The sequence below is a fragment of the Choloepus didactylus genome, chromosome 9 (assembly GCF_015220235.1).
Source record: "Choloepus didactylus isolate mChoDid1 chromosome 9, mChoDid1.pri, whole genome shotgun sequence".
NCBI lineage: Eukaryota > Metazoa > Chordata > Mammalia > Pilosa > Megalonychidae > Choloepus > Choloepus didactylus.
In genome coordinates this window covers 28,319,055-28,337,630 of record NC_051315.1, presented here as the reverse complement: position 1 = coordinate 28,337,630, position 18,576 = coordinate 28,319,055, and the positions used below count along the sequence as shown (strand labels likewise).

At 36.5% G+C, this 18,576-nt stretch overlaps 1 protein-coding gene and 1 pseudogene across 4 annotated transcripts in view; one reads left to right on the top strand and one right to left on the bottom strand.

Moving 5' to 3' along the window:
• LRP1B (LDL receptor related protein 1B) overlaps positions 1–17,271 on the top strand; it is a 1,893,223-nt gene extending 1,875,952 nt beyond the window's left edge. For 3 of the 4 annotated variants that reach the window (XM_037849262.1, XM_037849261.1, XM_037849259.1), the window contains 4 exons: positions 10,162–10,252; positions 11,048–11,192; positions 13,891–13,989; positions 15,491–17,271. In XM_037849262.1, the coding sequence (XP_037705190.1) occupies positions 10,162–10,252; positions 11,048–11,192; positions 13,891–13,989; positions 15,491–15,631 (476 nt within the window). In that variant the 3' untranslated portion in view covers positions 15,632–17,271. The remainder of the gene's footprint in view (positions 1–10,161; positions 10,253–11,047; positions 11,193–13,890; positions 13,990–15,490) is intronic. The other variant, XM_037849260.1, reaches the window with a different exon arrangement.
• LOC119544116 lies at positions 4,072–6,841 on the bottom strand (annotated as a pseudogene).
• Positions 17,272–18,576: the final 1,305 nt, after the last annotated feature.

The window sequence follows — 18,576 nt, the reverse complement described above, 5'->3', positions numbered from 1 at the left end:
ACTCATTTGGGGCACAAAGGTTTTTAATTTTCATGAGTCCCATTTATCTGTTTTTTCTTTTGTTGCTTGTGCTTTGGTATAAATTCTAAGAATCCATTGTCTAATACCAGGTCCTGAAGATGCTGCCCTATGTTTTTTTCTAGGAGTATTATAGCTTTGGTTCTCAGATTTAGGTCATTGATCCTTTTAGACTTTTTTTTTTTTTTTTGTATATGGCATGGGGTATTGGTCTACCTTTGTTCTTTTGATATGAATATTCAGTTTGCCCAGTATCACTTACTGAAAAGATTCATCTTTCACTTCAAACAGATTTGAATCCTTATAAAAAATATAATGGTTATAGATGTGAGGGTTTATTTTTGAACTCTCAATTCAAGTCCATTGGTCTATATGTCTGCCCTTGTGCCATACCATGGTGCTTTGATTACCATGACTTTGTAATAAGTTTTAAAATTGGGAAGTGTGTGTCTTCCAACTTTGTTCTTCTTTATCACAAAGATTTTGGTTATTCAGGGCCACTTTTTTCCACACGAATTTGATGAACAGCTTTTCCGCTTTGGCAAAGAAGGCTTTTGGAATTTTTATTGGGATTTCAGTGAATCTGTAAATGGCTTTGGGTAGAATTGACATCTTAATATATTAAGTTTTCAAATCCACGAATACGGAATGTCTTTCCATTTATTTAGATCGTCTTTGAATTTTTTGGCAATATTTTTTGTTTTTCATATATAAATCCTTTATATACTGGTTGAATTAATTCCTAGATATTTGGTCTTATATTTTCTACTGTAAATATAATTTTTTCTAGATTTCCTCTTCAAATTGTTCATTACTAGCATATAGAAACACTGCTGAATGTAGCATCTTGTTCTTGTACCCTGACACTTTGCTGAATTTTTTCAATATAGAATTACGTAGCTAAAAAAATTCCTTCACAGCCCTACCTTTGCATCATCTAACAAGTTTTGGTATGTTGGGCTTTTGTTTCCATTCACCTCAAGATATTTCCTATTCTACAAATAGGGTTAAGTCATCTGCCAATAGGGAAAGTTTGACTTCTTTCTCTCCAACTTGGATGCCTTTTATTTCTTTTTTTTGGCTTAATTGCTCTGGCTAGAATTTCCAATACAAGGTTTTAAAACAGTGGTAACAGTGGACATCCTTGTCTTATTCCTGATCTTAGGATGAATGCTTTCAGTCTTTCACCACTGAGTCTGATGTTACTTGTGTTTGTTTGTTTGTTTTTTTTTCATATATACTCTTTATCATGGTGAGGAAATTTCCTTCTATTCTAAGTTTTCTGATTTTTTTCTTTTTAATCAAGAAAGGATGCTGGATTTTGTAAAATGCTCTTTCTGTTTCCATTGAGATGATCAAATATTTTTTCCCTTCATTTTATAATGTGGTGTATTACATTAATTGATTTTCTTGTGTTGAACTATCCTTAAATACCTGGAATAAATCCCACTTAATCATGGTGTATAAATCTTTTAATGTGTAGTTGGATTCAGTTTGCTAGCATTTTGTTCGAATTTTTGTATCTATATTCATAAGGAATATTAGTCTGTAGTTTCCTTTTTTTAGGATCAAGGGAGCATTGGCCTTGTAGAGAGCTAAGAAGTGTTCCCTCCACTTTATTTTTTGGAAGATTTTGAGCAGGATTGGTGTTCATTCTTATTAGAATGTTTGACAAAATTCACCAGTGAAGCCATCTGGCCCTGGACTTTCCTTTGTTCAGAAGTTTTTGATTATTATGTCAATCTCTTTAACTGTTATTGGTTCATTAGACCTTCTATTTTTCTTAAGTCAGTATAGGTAGTTTGTGTTTTTTTAGGAATTTACCCATTTCATCTAGGTTATCTAATTTGTTGATATACAGTTGTTCATCATATCCTCTTATAATCCTTTTCATTTACATGGGTTCCCCTTTCATATCTGGCTTCAGTTATTTGTGTTCTCTTTTTTTTTTCCTTTGTCAGTCTAACTAAAAGTGTGTCAATTTTCATGGTCTTTTCAAAGAAACTACTTTTGGTTTCATTGATTCCTTCTATTGTTTTTTACCCCTCTTGTTTTTTAAATCTGTACTCTAATTGTTCTTATATGCTTCCCTGTGATTGCATTGGCTTAAATTTGCTCTTCTATTTCTACATTCTTCAGTTGTGAGATAGTGTCTCTGATTCAAGTCCTTTTTTTTCAGTACAGGCATATGTAGCTAAAAAAATTCCCTCATAGCACTGCCTTTGCGTCATCTAACAAGTTTTGGTATGTTGGGCTTTTGTTTCCATTCACCTCAAGATATTTCCTAATATGCCTTGGATTTCTTCGTTGACAATTATTTGCTTATAACGGTGTTGTTTCACTTCCACATGTGTGTGAATTTTCTAGTTCTCCCTCTGTTATTGATTTCTAGCTTCGTTCCATTGTGGTCTGAGAAGATACATTGTAAAATGTTAATACTTTTTGATTTATTGAGACTTGTTTTTGTCCTAACATTTGATCAATCCTGGAGAAAGACCCACATGCACTAGAGAAGACTGTGTATTCTTCTGCTACTGGGTGAAGCATTCTTTATACATCTGTTAGGACTACTTAGTTTATAGTATCATTCAAATCTTCGGTTTCCTTACTGTTCTTCTGTCTAGCTGGTCTATACATTATTGAAAGTGGTGTTTTGAAGTCTCCCACCACTCTGTAGAATTGTCAATTTCTCCCTTCAAATCCGCCAACTTTCCTTTATATACCTTGGGTCTCCACCATTAGGGGCATATATATTTATAATTGTTTTATGTCTTCTTGTCAAATTGACTCTTTTGTCAGTATATAGTGAATTTCTTTGTCCCTCATAACAATATTTGATTTAAATTCTTTTTTTAAAAAATACAATATCAGTGTAGCTACCCAGCTCTGATTTTGTAACTATTTGCCTAATATATTTTTTTCTATCCTTTTACTTTCAACCTACTTGTGTCTTTGAACTTAAGGTGAGTCTCTTGTAGTCATTATATAGTCATTAACCCATTCTGCCAATCTTTGCCTTTTGACTGGGGAGTTTAATCCACTTACATTTAAAGTCACTATGATAATTCATGAATTTTTCTGTCATTTTGCTATTTGGGGAATTTAATCCACTTACATCTAAAGTCACTGTGATAATGCATGAATTTTTTCTGTCATTTTGCTAATTTTTGTAGTGTACAATTTTGAGCCTATTCTTACTCTTTTCTATATATATATATTTCATATGTTTTCTTCATGGTTATCATGGGGGTTAAGTGTTTTTTTGTTTTGTTTTTTGTTTTTTGTTTTTGACTTTGGTTTATTTAAAAAACAAAAAGCCAAAACAAAAAAAACACAATTTTATATACAAAGTCAAACTGAAACCACAGATTATGGAAAGAGACGAGAATCATAGGTTAACAGGGAGAAAGGCTGGGCCAGAGCCAATACCACATTCTGAACATGGGGAGCCACAGGGAGAAAGAGGTGCTGGTTTCTTCTGGCAAGTCTGGGGTGGCTGGAACACAGTGTTCTCTTGGCAAACACGGCCCAACACTGAGACCTTTCTAGCACTGACTCCATTCCCCTGATGGCCAAGACCCTTCCCCCAAGCATCTGTTCCTATAACCTAGCAAGATTTGTGCCATCCAGATGAAGAGGTTCTTACCCCCATCCAGATTCCGTGTCTGTTTCTTCAGTTTATTGGCGTTAGACCTTGTCACATACTTGAAAAGCCTTTTCCTCCCCTGTCTTATTCTAAACTGGAAGAGGACAGGAGAAAGCACAACATTAAAAGGGCCCCAGAAGAAATTCCAAGGTAGAGGGGAAAATGACATTCTAGGGGTGTAAAAGATGTATTTAGTTGGAACTTGAACCGGGGTTCCTCAGTGATCTGTCCCAAATAGCACAGACAGACCCCCACCCTCATGGCTTGACTTCCCCTAAAGAGGCTGAGCACAGGGGCCAGCCACCCCCTGCCAATGGCTCCTAGGTCCTGCTCCAGCTTCATTCTGGTACCAAAAGGGAGGGTTCTAACTTCATCAGACTCCATCGCTGACCTCACAGGACGGCGTTCCTGTGCAAGGCCCCTCAGTTGCTAGGTGCTGGCTCCTCCTTCTCTACCTAGCTGTCGGCCTTCTCGACCATTCGCTGCATCTCAAGCTGCAGAGGGGTCAGGCGCCTTCAGAACTCCTGTAGCAGCCGCTGAAGATGGTTCTTCTGTCGTTCAGCTGTCCGCGCTGTCTCCTCGGCCTCAGCCAGCCGTGTTTGCAACTCCTGCATTTCTGCTGCCAGTGTCTTAGTTACTTCGGTGGCTGAGAAATGGTTATGGCTCTCCTCCAGCTTCAGTTCCAGTGTGTGAATCTTGTTCTCCAGGTAGAGCTGTCCACTGTCCTGCTGCTCTGCATGCTGCAGCAGGTTCCCCACATGGATCAAACTGCCATTGTGGGACACCAGGCGTTTGTGCTCCCCTGGGGCAGCACCTGGCTTTGCGCTTTTCCCAGCAGGAGGCAGCAGATCAAGGTTTTCAAAGAGCACCTCCTCAGGAAGTCCACCATCCATGCCCTCCTGGCGGCTATACTGAAGGCTCCGGTACTGGCAAATGTTTTGGGTCACCACCCTGCTGACCAGCTGCTTGGCCTGCTCTGCACTGAGCCAGAGCCCAAGGATAAGTAGGATCCTCTCCAAGTCTCTCCGATGTAAGTAGCCACACCAGTTGGCATCAAAGAACACAAAAGCAAGAAGACAATCCAAGGACAGCACAGCAGAGGGATCCAGCTCCTTGGGCATGTCCTGAAGTGAAGAGAATTCCATCTCTGACTGGTTTGAGGCAACAGATCATACTTCTGAATCCTCCAGTTTTGATCCAAATTCCTCTTCCCCATCATCCCTCAGAAGCAGCAGTTCTAGATCCATGGCATCTCACAAAGGTCCTCAGATGCCTCACCTCGGGGTTTCTCTTCTTCTAGAAGATGGGGGCTTGGGCACAAGTCCATCCTCCTTCAAAGGAGTATCTGACTCAGCAGCTGTTCCCTCATTCTGTACCTCATCCTTAGCCTCCTTGGCCACCTCCTCTTTGACCACTTCTTCCTCCTTAACTGCTTCCTCCTTGGCTGCTTCCTCCTTCTCAGGTTCGGGTGGAGACACTGCCTTTTCAGGAAGGCTCAGCAGCATCTTATAAATCCTATAGCTAAAATCCCTCTGCAGCATCTCCAGAAACAGTTCAGCCAACACCATCACCTCAAAAGAAATCCTTTCTTTTGGCCTCCGATCCTCTATAATACCATGGAGAGAAAGGTTTATACAGCCAGGGCGTGCAATGACAGCAGGTTCTAGAGGTGGTAGAGGGGCCTCTGGGAGATCAGTGTCCATTTCCTGCTGAGTAGTGACCTCCGGATTCTCTGCATGCTGTTTAGAAGCATCTGCTGCTTGCTCCAATGCATCAGGTCCCTGTTCAGAAGGCTCTGTTTCCACCGGTGCCTCCTGGGGAGGGGTAGCTGCCTCTGCAGCTTTCTGCTGGCACAGGGCCTCCCACTCTTCCAATGTAGGCATGATGGTCCAGACATCTGGCAGGTACACCACTACTGTCTGGAGCCGCCTTGAGGGTCCTGGCTGCAGATACTGAAACTCAGCAAAGCGCCACCACTTTGTGCAGCTGCTCAAGTCAATGCCAGTCTGAGCCTGTGCACAGCAGATGGCAGTGCGGACCAGTACTTGCGGGTCAGCCTTGGGGTCGAGGCCATTTGGGGAAGGAGACCACTCACCCCCAACTAGCACGGCCTCTTCTTCCTTCCGGCCCAGCAAAAACTTACTCTGTTTCAAAGGATGTTCTGGTGTCTCCCTTGGCTCCACCAGGTCATCCACAAAAAGCATGCAACAACGATAAAATTCCTCCAAACCCGGAGAAGACAGCAACAGTAACTTGGGACTGTAAGCAGGGTCGCTGTCTGAAGGGATGGGCTCAGCACCAGTGTCTGGAGCTGGCTCCTTCTCAGAAGATACCTGGATATGGCTTGGATGATGGAAGGAAAAAGGTTGGCTCGGGGAAGGCTGACAGCCAGCTCAGATGCACGGCCAGAAAATCTGAGGGAACCAGGAGGCTGCGATAACGGCACTGAAGTTCTAGGAAGTCACAGATGAGGCTGTCCACGGTATAGGGAGTGAGATGGACCCGATAAGGGGGCAGGTCGTGCCTGGGTTTCTTAGCACCCCAAGGCTCTCCACCAGCCCGCTGTTTGCATTTCTTGGAGTCATAGTCATCACTTCGGTCCTGGTCCAATCGTCCATGAGGGCCTCAAGCAGGAAATCTGTTCAGGTGGCTCAGATGAAGTGTGTGGGATGTTTGGAAGAGACTCAGAGGCTTTTGAGGAAAGAGTGGAGGAATCCGATGAGGCTGGAAGATCAACTGGGGCTGAGCTCCCGGGATCCCTTGCTTCTGGCCCAAGGCTGCCAAGTGCAGAAGGGGAGGCGCTGGGGACTTCAGCAGGGGCTGGTTGGAGAGTGTTTGCACTTTGATAGCATTCCAGGGCACTGCCCGGCCTGGGTTGTATGCAGCCTTCACCAGCACCTTCTCACCCAGCTAGGGCAGCTGACCCTTCACCACACTTAGCTGAAAAAAGACTTCTTCATCCACCACCCCAAAGTAGTCATGCAAGCTGGTAACAATGCCAGTGAAGACATGCTGCTTCTCTCCACCCTGAAGGTGCCTGGCATTTTGGGACAGGTCTGTGGCCACAGGAGGAGTGAGCAAACCAGGTGCAGGACCCAGAAGAGATGTTGAAGCTGCACCTGAAAAGTTGTGTCCCCCTGGAAGCGGGTTGATCCACTGGTGCTTAAACTGGGACATTGAGAATGCTGTCCTCTTTCAGAGTCTTGGGGAAAAACCTGCAGGCCAGGGCCACAACACCAGGGGGACAAAGACACCCAGAACCCGGGGATTAAGTTTTAACATCCTAAATCTGAAATAACCATGTCTGAATTGATACAACTTTATACACTGTATATATCAAACCACAGATTTATCATTACTTTTTGTGAATTTGCATTTTAGAACCTATAAGAAGTATAAAGTGGTATTGCATACCAAAAAGTACAATATAATAGTACTGGCATATATAATTACCCATATGGTTACATGTACCTGAGGCCTTTATTTCTTTATGCCAGTTCTATCTTCTATTGTCCTTTCCTTTCATCTGAAAAACTCCCTTTAGAATTGCTTGCAGGGCAAGTTTGGTGGTCATGAACTGCCTCAGCTTTTGTTTTCTGTGAATGTCTTAATGTCTTAATGTCTTAATCCCTCCCTCATTTTTGAAAGACAATCTTACAAGACATAAAATTCTTTGTTGCCAATTGCTTTCTTTCAGCTTTGAAAATATTTTTCCCACTGCCTTCTTGCCTCTTCAGTTTCTGTTTAGAAATTAGCACTTAGTCTTATTGGGGCTCTCTTGTGCATAACACATCACTTTTCTTTTGCAGCTTTCAGGATTCTCTCTTTACCTTTGGCATTTGGCTGTTAGATTGCAATGTATCTGGCATGGTGCTCTGCATGTTTATCCTGTTTCAGGGTCTTTGGGCTTCTTGAATGTGAATATTCATGTCTGTCTTAAACTCGGGAAGTTTTCTGCCATTATACCTTTGAATATACCTCTGCCTATTTACTCATTCTTCTCCTTCTTTGATTCTGTAATGTGTATACTTATACAACTGATGGTGCCCTATGGGTCTCTTAGGCTCTGTTTACTTTCCTCATTCCTTCTTTCTACTTCTTCGCCTGAATCATTTCAATTGTTTTGTCTTCAAGTTGATTGATTCTTTCTACTACCAGCTACAGCCTGCTGTTGAAACCCTCTAGGGAATTTTTCACTTCAGTTTTTGTGGTCTTCAATGCCAATAATTTAGTTTGGTTCCTTTTAAAAGATTTCCATCTCTTTACTGAGATTGTCACATTTTTCATTCATCATTTTCCTGGTATCCTTTAGTTCTTTCTCTGGGTTTTCCTTTATCTCCTTCAGCATACTGAAGATCATTTTTTATAAGTCTTTGTCTGGTTTGTCCAAAGATTGGTATTCTTCATTGATGGTTTCGAGTTTGTATCTTTTTATTTTGGATGTGCCATCATTTCCTCTTTCTTTGCTTGTCTTGTAATCTTTTGTTGCACACTATATGCTTTACCATTGTAAAAAGTGTTAACTCTGGAATTGAGTCCCTAAGCTGTCTGTCCCTTAAATTTGTATCCAGCTAGTGATTTGACAGAAATTTCCTTGAGTGCTGGGAGCTAACAAAAACAAACAGTTCAAAAAGAAGCTTTCACAGCCTTCTTAAATTGGCTCTGCATTGGCTGGGCTGTTCTTCAAATTTTAGGCCTCCCATTAAGAGCAGATTGATATGCAAGTGAAGTGCATGGTCTTCTTCCTCTTTCCTGAGGCTTTGTCTTGTCCTGCATTTTTGCTCTTTTGTGGCTTTAGGATTTCCCATGCTTATAGGAATTGAATGTCCTCTCCAGTCCCTTTGAAATAGCCTCCCCCAACCCCCCACCCACTCGATTCCTGGATATTCTGTTGTATGTCATAAAGCCGATAATCCTTTGCCCTAGGCTGCTTTGGCTTAATTGTTTCTTACAGTGCTTTAGCTGTGTGTAGGCTGCTTCTGACTAGAGGGCACATTCTGGGAGGGTGAATCCGAGAAGAGTTTCCTGTTTCAGTCTCTCAGGCTGCCACCAGACATATTGGCTGTAACATGCAGACACTCCAGTACGCTCACAGGGTTGCTCTGCTCCCTCTGGAATGGCCAGGGGCCCACAACTGGAGCAAAGGCTGCTTCCACACTTTGCTAGGGAGGGGTTGGGGCAAGAGTGAGCAAGGTCTTGGTGAACTTCTACCATTTTAAAGCTGCGTTTTCTTGGTTCAGCACTTGCCCAGTTACTGCAACCCTTTATCTGTTTCCTGGAGTTTTGAGGAAGATAACTCTGCCAGGTTTTGCTAGATATTCGAAGATTCTATGGGGGAATGGCACCCTGGAGCATCTTACACCACCATCTTGCTTAACATCTAGATGAGTTATTTTTGAAATTCCACATTAGAATATTATAATATATAAAATTTCTTAATGAAAATGTTTGGTATTTTGGTAAGTGACCTATGACATTAGGTGTATCCTTCTCTGTGTCTTGTTACCAACAAAGGGAAATTATTATCTCTTTATTCCGTTGGCAATAAAATAAAATAAAATAAAAATCTTTCTTATTGCCAACCTAGGCATAGGGGGCAGAGGTTCTCCTTAATTGTGAGTCTTCCATTTGCTCAGATGCATAGAAACTAAGACCCAGTTGCTCTGACCAGTTTTGAAGATCTATGCCTTAGTCATAGAACTTAAGACCATCCTTGTACACATGAAGCAATGGAAAAATGAAATTTGCAATGTAAGCCAACCTCTTAAAGTATGTTTTGCCCAAACTACACTGGAATCGGAATTGGAGGAAGAAGTTCCCTCCCTCCTCATTATTTTGTTTAATCAAACTAGCAGTCCTGTGTGTTAGTTCTTGTTTATTTTATTGGTGAAGAGCATGATTCTCAAAGAGATTAAATAACCTGCCTGAGGTCTCACTAACAGTAGGTCATGAAACCAATATTTGGTCCTATGTTGATCCAAATCCAGAACAGATGCTCCTTTTGTTTTGCCAACTGATTTCTAACTTGCCACGTGTTCTCATAGCCAAAAAGCATATGTAACTAAGGGAACAAAACTAGAAGTGGAAATGTGGCCACTGAAGTTGTGTAAATGTGTATCCAACCACAGTTGATGTACAAGCAGTTACTAGAATTTAAAAGGATGAATGCTTCATCATTGAAAGTAAATGTGTATGGTAGGAATCAGTAGACCCAGACTGACAAAGTCAGTATCTGTAACCCCAATGTATTTAAATTCAACATATAAATACAAGCTTGCTAAAGAAACATTTCCAATAGATGAAGTATTTAATGGGAGAATAATTTGTAGTAACAAAATTCTGTATTAGGAATTTGGGTATTTGGGTAAGATTTATTTTTATTATATTAATCAAATAATTTGGTGTAATAAAGTAGTTATAACAGTATTTACCTATGTTTAAGATTTTATCTCTTCATTGTGTTTATTTATTCATCTATTCATTCATTTATTTTTCAGGAAGCATTGCCATCATTGTGCCGCTCATCCTCTTGGTGACTTTGATAACCACCTTAGTTACTGGTTTAGTGCTTTGTAAAAGAAAAAGAAGGTATGATGCAATGTCCTGGACTAACAGTCCATAAATCACACAAATATTGGCAGAAACATAGTGATGAGTTTTTCTTTTTAAAGTTCCTAAAAGATGACTTAGTTGTCCTATTTTCAAAATCCTGTTTTTCAAACTCTTTTATATCTCTCTGTTACTTTAAATAAAAATAACCATAATTTAGACTACTTTTCCCATGTTATGTTGACAGAGTGGCCCAGTGATATATTCTAACAAAACTAACAGGGAGCCATATTAATTAAAACTCTGATAGGATTTTATATTTGTAGTAGTCTTTCTTTGAGACAGCAATGGTCTCTGATAAGCATTTTATATATTAATGTGTATGATTAGAAATTCAGTATTGTAAATTAATATGTATGTCACATTATGTATTTTAGTCACAAATTGTACATTTGTTTAGTTTATTTCTCACTGGAAATATCATTTTAATTTATGTAGATATGAAGTGGTAAATCTCTAGGATTGAGTTATCTCTGGGGAACCAAAAGAGCTTATGAAAAATAGCTTCTGAATTCTGTAAAAGGATTCCAGCCATGTGACTTGAGGGTTGACTACAATCTATTTCAAAGTTTTCTTATTGCTATTTTGGTACAGATGATTTTTCAAAAGAAGGGGCAAAATTAAAATTTAAAAGGCTAGGTGGTTGGTTAATGTGGTATTAACTATTTAGGGGGAATATTTTCCATCGGTCATTTAAAAAAATAAGATAGTTTCAAGCACCTTGGGTGTGACATTTTGACAAATCACATTTATACTAATATTCACATATTCTAGGACAAAAACAATTAGAAGACAACCTATTATCAATGGAGGAATAAATGTAGAAATCGGCAATCCATCATATAACATGTATGAGGTGGACCATGATCACAACGATGGAAGTCTTTTGGATCCCAGTTTTATAGTAGATCCAACGAAGGTAATATCTCTTCTGATGATGGGTAGTAAGTGCTAATATTCTTGCATCAAATTTCTATTATATGGTTCTGAATTTCATCATGCTTTTCTTTTATCTAAAGATTAGTAAAGGACCTTAAGGTGAGTTGAGGGTTATAGCCTCTTCTAAAGGAAAAGGTAAAATAAAATGGTGAATTGCATTCACTTGAAGTATGCAAATGGATATAGCATGCTTTAGAAAACACATACTTGTTGTCTAAACCTGTAGAGTTTATTTTAAATGATATCTTATACAAACTTGTTGAAGCACTAGAATATCTAAATATACAGCCTCATATAAACATATTGACTAATTTCTTTTTTCAGTATTAAAGAAATTGCTTCATTGTCAAAATAAGTACTTTATTTCTGATAGTGATTCTTTTCATTGAAGAGACAACTAAGTTGTTTCCCTTGAATTCATTTGTAATCAAATCATTTTGAGAAATATTTTTCCTATCAGCCATAATATCCCTGATATTAATTTCAAACATGTCACTGAGTATGTTTAAACTAAGAATATTTAGTCTTTCAAAAGATTCTGTTAGTTCTTGTTACTGTATGCTCAGGTTGGCTGCAATTAAGAGAAATAGTTAAGTAATACAATTATACATTTGAGTTAAATTGCAAAGATTCCCTTCACTGTCATATCTGAATATTTAGCATGATAATTTTAGAATATTTCACTCTGAGTTGAGAATATCAATTTTCTGTAATTTATCCATTCATTTATTTAATATTTATTTTCTATACAGTAAAGGTATTTTGCTCAAAATGAACTTTTATATTGTGAATAATCACAGTGACCAATCTACCTCCAACTACTTTTGCACTCACAGCAACAGTTAATCCTAAAGAAGTTGAATAGGGTCCTATTCAACTCTGAACCCATGATGAGAATTTTTGAGCCCAAAATTGATCCATCAATGGTCAACTATTTATTTCTGTGAAAATATATCAATTATTGCATAGGCAAATTTTGCACTATCTGAACATATTATGATGGGTTCTTTTCCTACTTTGAAGACAATTTTATAATTTCTGTTAATTATTAATTAAGTAACTATTAGATCTAAAATTATCCATGAAATATATCCTGGTAACCTTGCTTTCAATATTCCGTGTTTGAAATTGAAGGACTTTATGTATTATGTGTAATGTGCACATTGTTATTTGATAATTTAACTGTGTTGTAGAAAGGCAGCTTAAATATACACTTCTCAAATTCTTTGCATTTTTCTTAGGAATAAAAGCATGGTAGCCTAATTATGATATAAACTGATTAGGGCATCCTTTAGACAATATTCGTAAGAAAGAGACTGAGTCCTCATTTTTCTCATTACTTTTATCTATCAGTGATAGAATTAAGTCAATTTTTGACACTTTCTAGTACTCTATTTTGAATATTTTCCATATTAACTTTAGGATGATAAAATTATACTTTAGTGCCTCTCAGATATATCTTTGATGTTCCTGGCACACAACATCAAAAACATTTATTTAGCAAATAAATACATTTGTGAAAAGCAGAGGACCTCAATGAAGTCAGGGTAATGAACAAATGGATTTTACAGTCTGAGTTTACATTGTGTCTAGTGGTTTAATATATGCATGATGTTATTGCATTGCAAATAAAGAAGATTTTGAAGACCATTCCTTTTTCATTATTTTCAAAATGGTTAAAATTTCTAGTACACTTGAACTTATAATCAAAGAACTTGAAGTAGTTAATAAAGCTAATAAAATAGATTTGATCATGGAGGCAACCATAGCATAGCTTGAGGAGTTCAAAAGAAGGAATTTGTCTTTACAGGTTTCATCCCCAAATTAATCCTCATCCTTACTCAGATTGTTTTCAATATTTTCTAAAGGATAGCTTTGTGGGGAGAAATAAAGAGGCAATATTGACTTGACTTTATGTTGAAAACCTTTTCCATGCCTTTCACCCAAACTTTGTGATCACTCAATGTTAAGAGTTGATTCTTAAGATTTTAAAAAAATATGTATATCATAAATATTTTCATATAATGTACTTTAATACAACTTTTTATTTTGGGCCACTAATAAATAATGATACTGTAAATATGAGTGTAACAGATTGGCTAATTCTGCCCTTAGACCCATGCAGGGTTAATCATAGCCTTTTCATGGAGACTGACTTAATGTATCCATCTAACTATTAATCTTCATTACATCAGAGAGTCTGATTTCCAGTTTTCATGTGTCAGATTTAAATTTTGATTTTTTCCCCTAAAAATATACAGTGGTAATGAATCCTTCTTTAATTAGAAGCAGTCAGAAATTTGAGTGTCCAGAATGGCCATTGTCAGAACTTTCCAAAAATGTTGAAACTTTAATAATGGGAGACTGGGGTATTTTTAGCAGCACTGTTAACAAAGATATTATTTCTTCAGGGAAGATGAAATCAAATAAACAGAAATGAATGGAGATTTCTAATAGCATAGCATGTGTACTGGTAAGCTGAAATGTCTACCTGTCAGTCAAAGATCCAATATTAATATTTCTTTCTTACATTGTTAAAGCAAATATGAACACACAGTACATGCCACAGGATGAAAGAATGTTTTTTATATTATTTTTATGACTCAAAATGATTTCATGTCAATGAAAAATGGTTTATGATATTAGATCAGAAACTAAACTTCTCCTTTTACATACAGGTCAGGTATATAGGGGGAGGGTCCAGTGTTTTCAAGCTTCCCCACACAGCGCCGCCCATCTACCTAAACTCTGATTTGAAAGGACCACTAACTGCTGGGGTGAGAGAAGAAAATCCATTATACCATATCCATTCCATCGCAGAACCCCTCACAAAGACTCATGACTAAGGCTTAGATAAGAACCTGCCTTAATTGAGTTTTCATTAACAAGATTTCATAACAGCATTAAAATCAGGGGCTCATTTTATGTGTTCTGCTCATGTGAGATTACATATAACATGTTATTCTACAAAACCCATTAAGTAGAAATCACTCTTCTGAATTTGAATATGGTATAGCATCCTAATAATTAACATGAAGTATTTGCTATTCTTAGGAAAGACATCTCTAACCAGAAATTTAAGCTGAATTATTTAAACAAAAATTTATGTTTTATCTTATTCATTTCCTATTAAAATGCTTTATTTAGTAAATACAAAATTGATGTGTAGTTAGATAAAAATACACATTACAATGTTGGAAGCATATTGGGAAATTAGAGATAATTGAATTAAAACATTTACAGAATATAAAGGGTAAGTATTTGGAGTCTAGAGAAAGTTTCTCTGTCTAAATTGTATAGTTTATTTCAGGTGGAGAAGGGATAAAATCAGCTTTCTAGTTTTTCATAGATGTGTTCTCCCTATACCACTCACCCATCAACTGTTTTTCATTGTCATTTTTTTATCATGTTTGTCTTATATGCGTGATTAAAAGTTCATACTGTTTCTTTGTCATAGCTAAGATCTAATTTACTGCTTTTGAAAAAACAAAATTTAAAAAGCAAAATATTAGACAACACTTTCTTGGGTTAAACTGCAATTAGTACAGTAATATTGTTTATATTGTTATATTGTTTATATTGCTCAACTGAAGGAGGTCACTGCTGCATTTCTCAATTTTACTGCAAAATGCTATAAGTATTGATGAAACTCAACATGACTTTGTTCTTCCCAATTCTTTGGACTGAGTCAAAAAATATTTGCCATGATAAGTATGTACAGGTTGTTTGAAGCAAAGATATTATCCTTTGTTTTAAAGAATATTCCAGCAATGTAAGTTGTTTGTTTTTATTTTTGTTTGCTTGCTTGTTTTTACCTTCATATTGCAAAATTATATGCACCTAGAAATTAGAAGATTTTCTATAAACAGATCTTACCTGTCACTGACAGGCTTTTAATAGTAGTGAGGGAGGGGACATATTCTGATTGGAATTTTGACAGTTGGCTTATTTTTTATTTTTACATTTTGCTTTTATAATGAAGCCTCAGTGAATATAGTTTTCACAAAGATTACTTCAATATATTCATATTATGTCAAAGTCCCTTTCAGGTTCACAAGTTACCTGGAAAGCATACAATTATGTTTTTGTCTAATACCACGCTAAAGTCTACTAAAGCCTGTAAACACAGAATTTGAATTACATTGAAATATTTGTCATTTAGTAAATTAAATATACTGCAAATAAAAATTCTTAACAGAGAGATAAACATCTTAGAAAATGACTAATTAGTGTATTTGAGGCTGTTAATGAACTTATGTTTATTTATTTCTCCTTCAGCCAACAAATTACTCCAATCCAGTATATGCAAAATTATATATGGATGGGCAAAACTGTCGCAACTCCCTAGGAAGTGTTGATGAAAGGAAAGAACTGCTTCCAAAGAAAATAGAAATTGGGATAAGAGAGACAGTGGCATAATCGGCGATACCTTTTATATGCTGTATAGATGTATAAAATATAAGGATTACTTTTGTATGTTCCAACAGTATTATACTTGTTTTGGCATCAGCATTACCTCTTTCCTTTATCTTTTTTCTGGTTAATTGTTTTATGGTTTTTATTTCTTTTTTTTTTTTGCTGATGACTACCAATTGACCATTTGTATGGTATTTTTATGAAAAAAACTGCACTACAGTACAATTTACAGAAATGCTGCTGGTATGACTCACCTTTGAATTTGTTAAAATTAAAAACAACATATTCCTTTGTAGTGTGAATATGAGCAATCTATTTTATATGAACTTTTTTTTTAGTTCTACTTAATCAACAAAGAGGATCTCTGCACTTTTTCATTGTGTGATCTGAAAGCTATAATACAATGTCATTTTATTTTTCTGTTTAAATTAATGGAGGAATGATTGAATGGCCAACTCCCTTCTTTGTATCCATTAAGATTGATTTAGACTCTGCTGAAAATATATAGCTCTTACAAGTACAGCATCCCTTGCTTTGAAATTAGCCTTAGACTGCCAAATAATAGACAAGATTTTTGAGAAATAATTTTGAAAATACATAAAATCTAATAATTTGCATGAACACAAATGACTACATTTTCCAAAATTTAGTGGACTCTACATGATATACTAAACATATATTGTAAGCAATAGTTATTTTTAGGTGATAGAACATAGCAAAAATACCCCTAAAGTGGAAGGACTACACACACTTGCTTTCGTTTTCCTTCAAGTCTGAGGTAAACAGCCAGCCTAGAGCACAAGAAGGCATTGGATACTTGTGTCTTAGGTATTTCTTACCAGTTACATGCATTTTGTGGATGATTAACCCAAACCCTTACCACATGGAACAATAAAGAATAAGCACACAAATTGGTGACAATTTCAATTATGTAGATGCATTCTCTTCGCTAAATCAAAAGGAAGATGCAAAACTGCCATTCTGATGTAGTTAGTAAATATTTTCAAGATATACTATGACTAATCCATTATTTGCCCTATCCAAAAATATGTTCTTAAAGGACCTCACAATAATTCTAGAAGAACAATTATCTGCCCATTATCAAAGATGGAGAGTGTAAATGCTGTACCAGTTACTCTAACACTCTGGTTTCTTTTGGTTATGCAAAACACATGGACCCCATTCACTTTTTTCTTTATTTTCAAATTTTTATTGAAACAAATATGATTTATTTAAGATGTATAATACAGGATAGCATTTTTATACAAATATCTTTAAAGGCACAAAAGATTTATTCACAAGGTATGGAGGGCTTTTTTGTTCCTCTAATAGATATGACTGACTTTTAGCTGTCATAATGTATTAACCTAACAGATGAAATATGTTTGTGGTTGCTCTTTATCCCTTTGTACAAGCATTAAAAGAACTGCTGTTTTATAAAGAGACTTTTTGTTGTACTATGTGCATGCATACTACCTATTTCTAAACTTTGCCATATTGAGGCCTTTATAAACTATTGATTTATGTAATACTAGTGCAATTTTGCTTGAACAATGTTATGCATATCATAAACTTTTCCAAGTTCTTGTTTAAGTACATTTTTTAAATTGAACAGTATTTTTCATTTTGGTTATAATAGTCATTTTGCCTATGTTTCTACAATGAAGTGTTAAATACTTTATAAAAAATTGTTGACTGACTTATTTAAATGAAATTCTACATATTTAAGTGCTTGTGTTGGGTAATTTTTAAAAATAAGAACATTCCTTTCTTTACATAGTTTAAATATTCCTAGAAAAGAAAATAGTGAACATGAGAGAGAATTTTTGTTATATCTTAAGACTTACTCTCCTAGGAAATACTAATGTCATTGCACTGCTTTTCAAATCACAAAGGGAAGGCGTATTGTCTCTTTTTTGAGAAGAAACATTCCCCTTACTTTTCACTTTTTCCTGACTGTCTCCTCCTCATATACTCCATATTGAAATAGAAGGAATGACCATTTATATATGCAATACTATGAGAACTGCATTTAAATAAATCAAAGACATCCCTGTCCCCTTCCCATTCTCAGAAATTTTACTTTATGGAAAACTCAAATTCCTTAGATGCTATTTAGACATTATTTTGCCAGTGGAATGGTCATTATTCTACATATTTGGAGTGTCAGACTAGAGACTGCAAATGTGGAAGGGTTCCAATTTAGGTGAGCTATCTTTGAGCTGTATTTTCTGAAAGGGTTGTATCTGAAGGATTTATAAATGCAACTAAAATTATTATTTGAAAGGAACAGAACACACCACTTGGAATGATCTTACTACAGTGCTACAGTTTATGAAATGTTAACATTAGCATAGCTATCTTTCAAATCATAAGTAATATACACCTGATTAACATTCTGGGTCTGGTATTGATGACCTATTCTCACTAGGGCACGAATGAAAGTTATAATCAGAAGAGCCCAGGATGCTTTTTTTTTTTTTTTTTTTAAGTCTCCCTGGGCCTTATTCACAAAAGCCTTACATTTTCATGGTCCTTATTTGTACATTGTATTTCACCATCCCACTCTGATTCATTAAAGTCCACACCATAGTTTATAGTCTTTCCATTTGTAGTTTGTCTGTGTTCAGTCTCTACAGGAAATATATATATGTTTTTAACCACATAACCTTCATTTCTATAGCTCTGGCTTTTTCTGAGCCAATTTTCTGTTACCAAAACTCATGTAAATACTAGAAATCCAGGAGTATAACTCTTCTCCATAATGATGATCCCTCATAAAGGTCAATCAACGGAATGCTTCCTACAATATCCCTTCAAGCTTTGGTGGGAGATATTTTATAAAAATGAGTGCCTTCTGGTGAACTGCCCTCCCTACCCAACTGGATTTTTTTCATCTAGAGCAGTATTTCTCAACCTTATAACTATTGACATTTGAAGCCAGATAA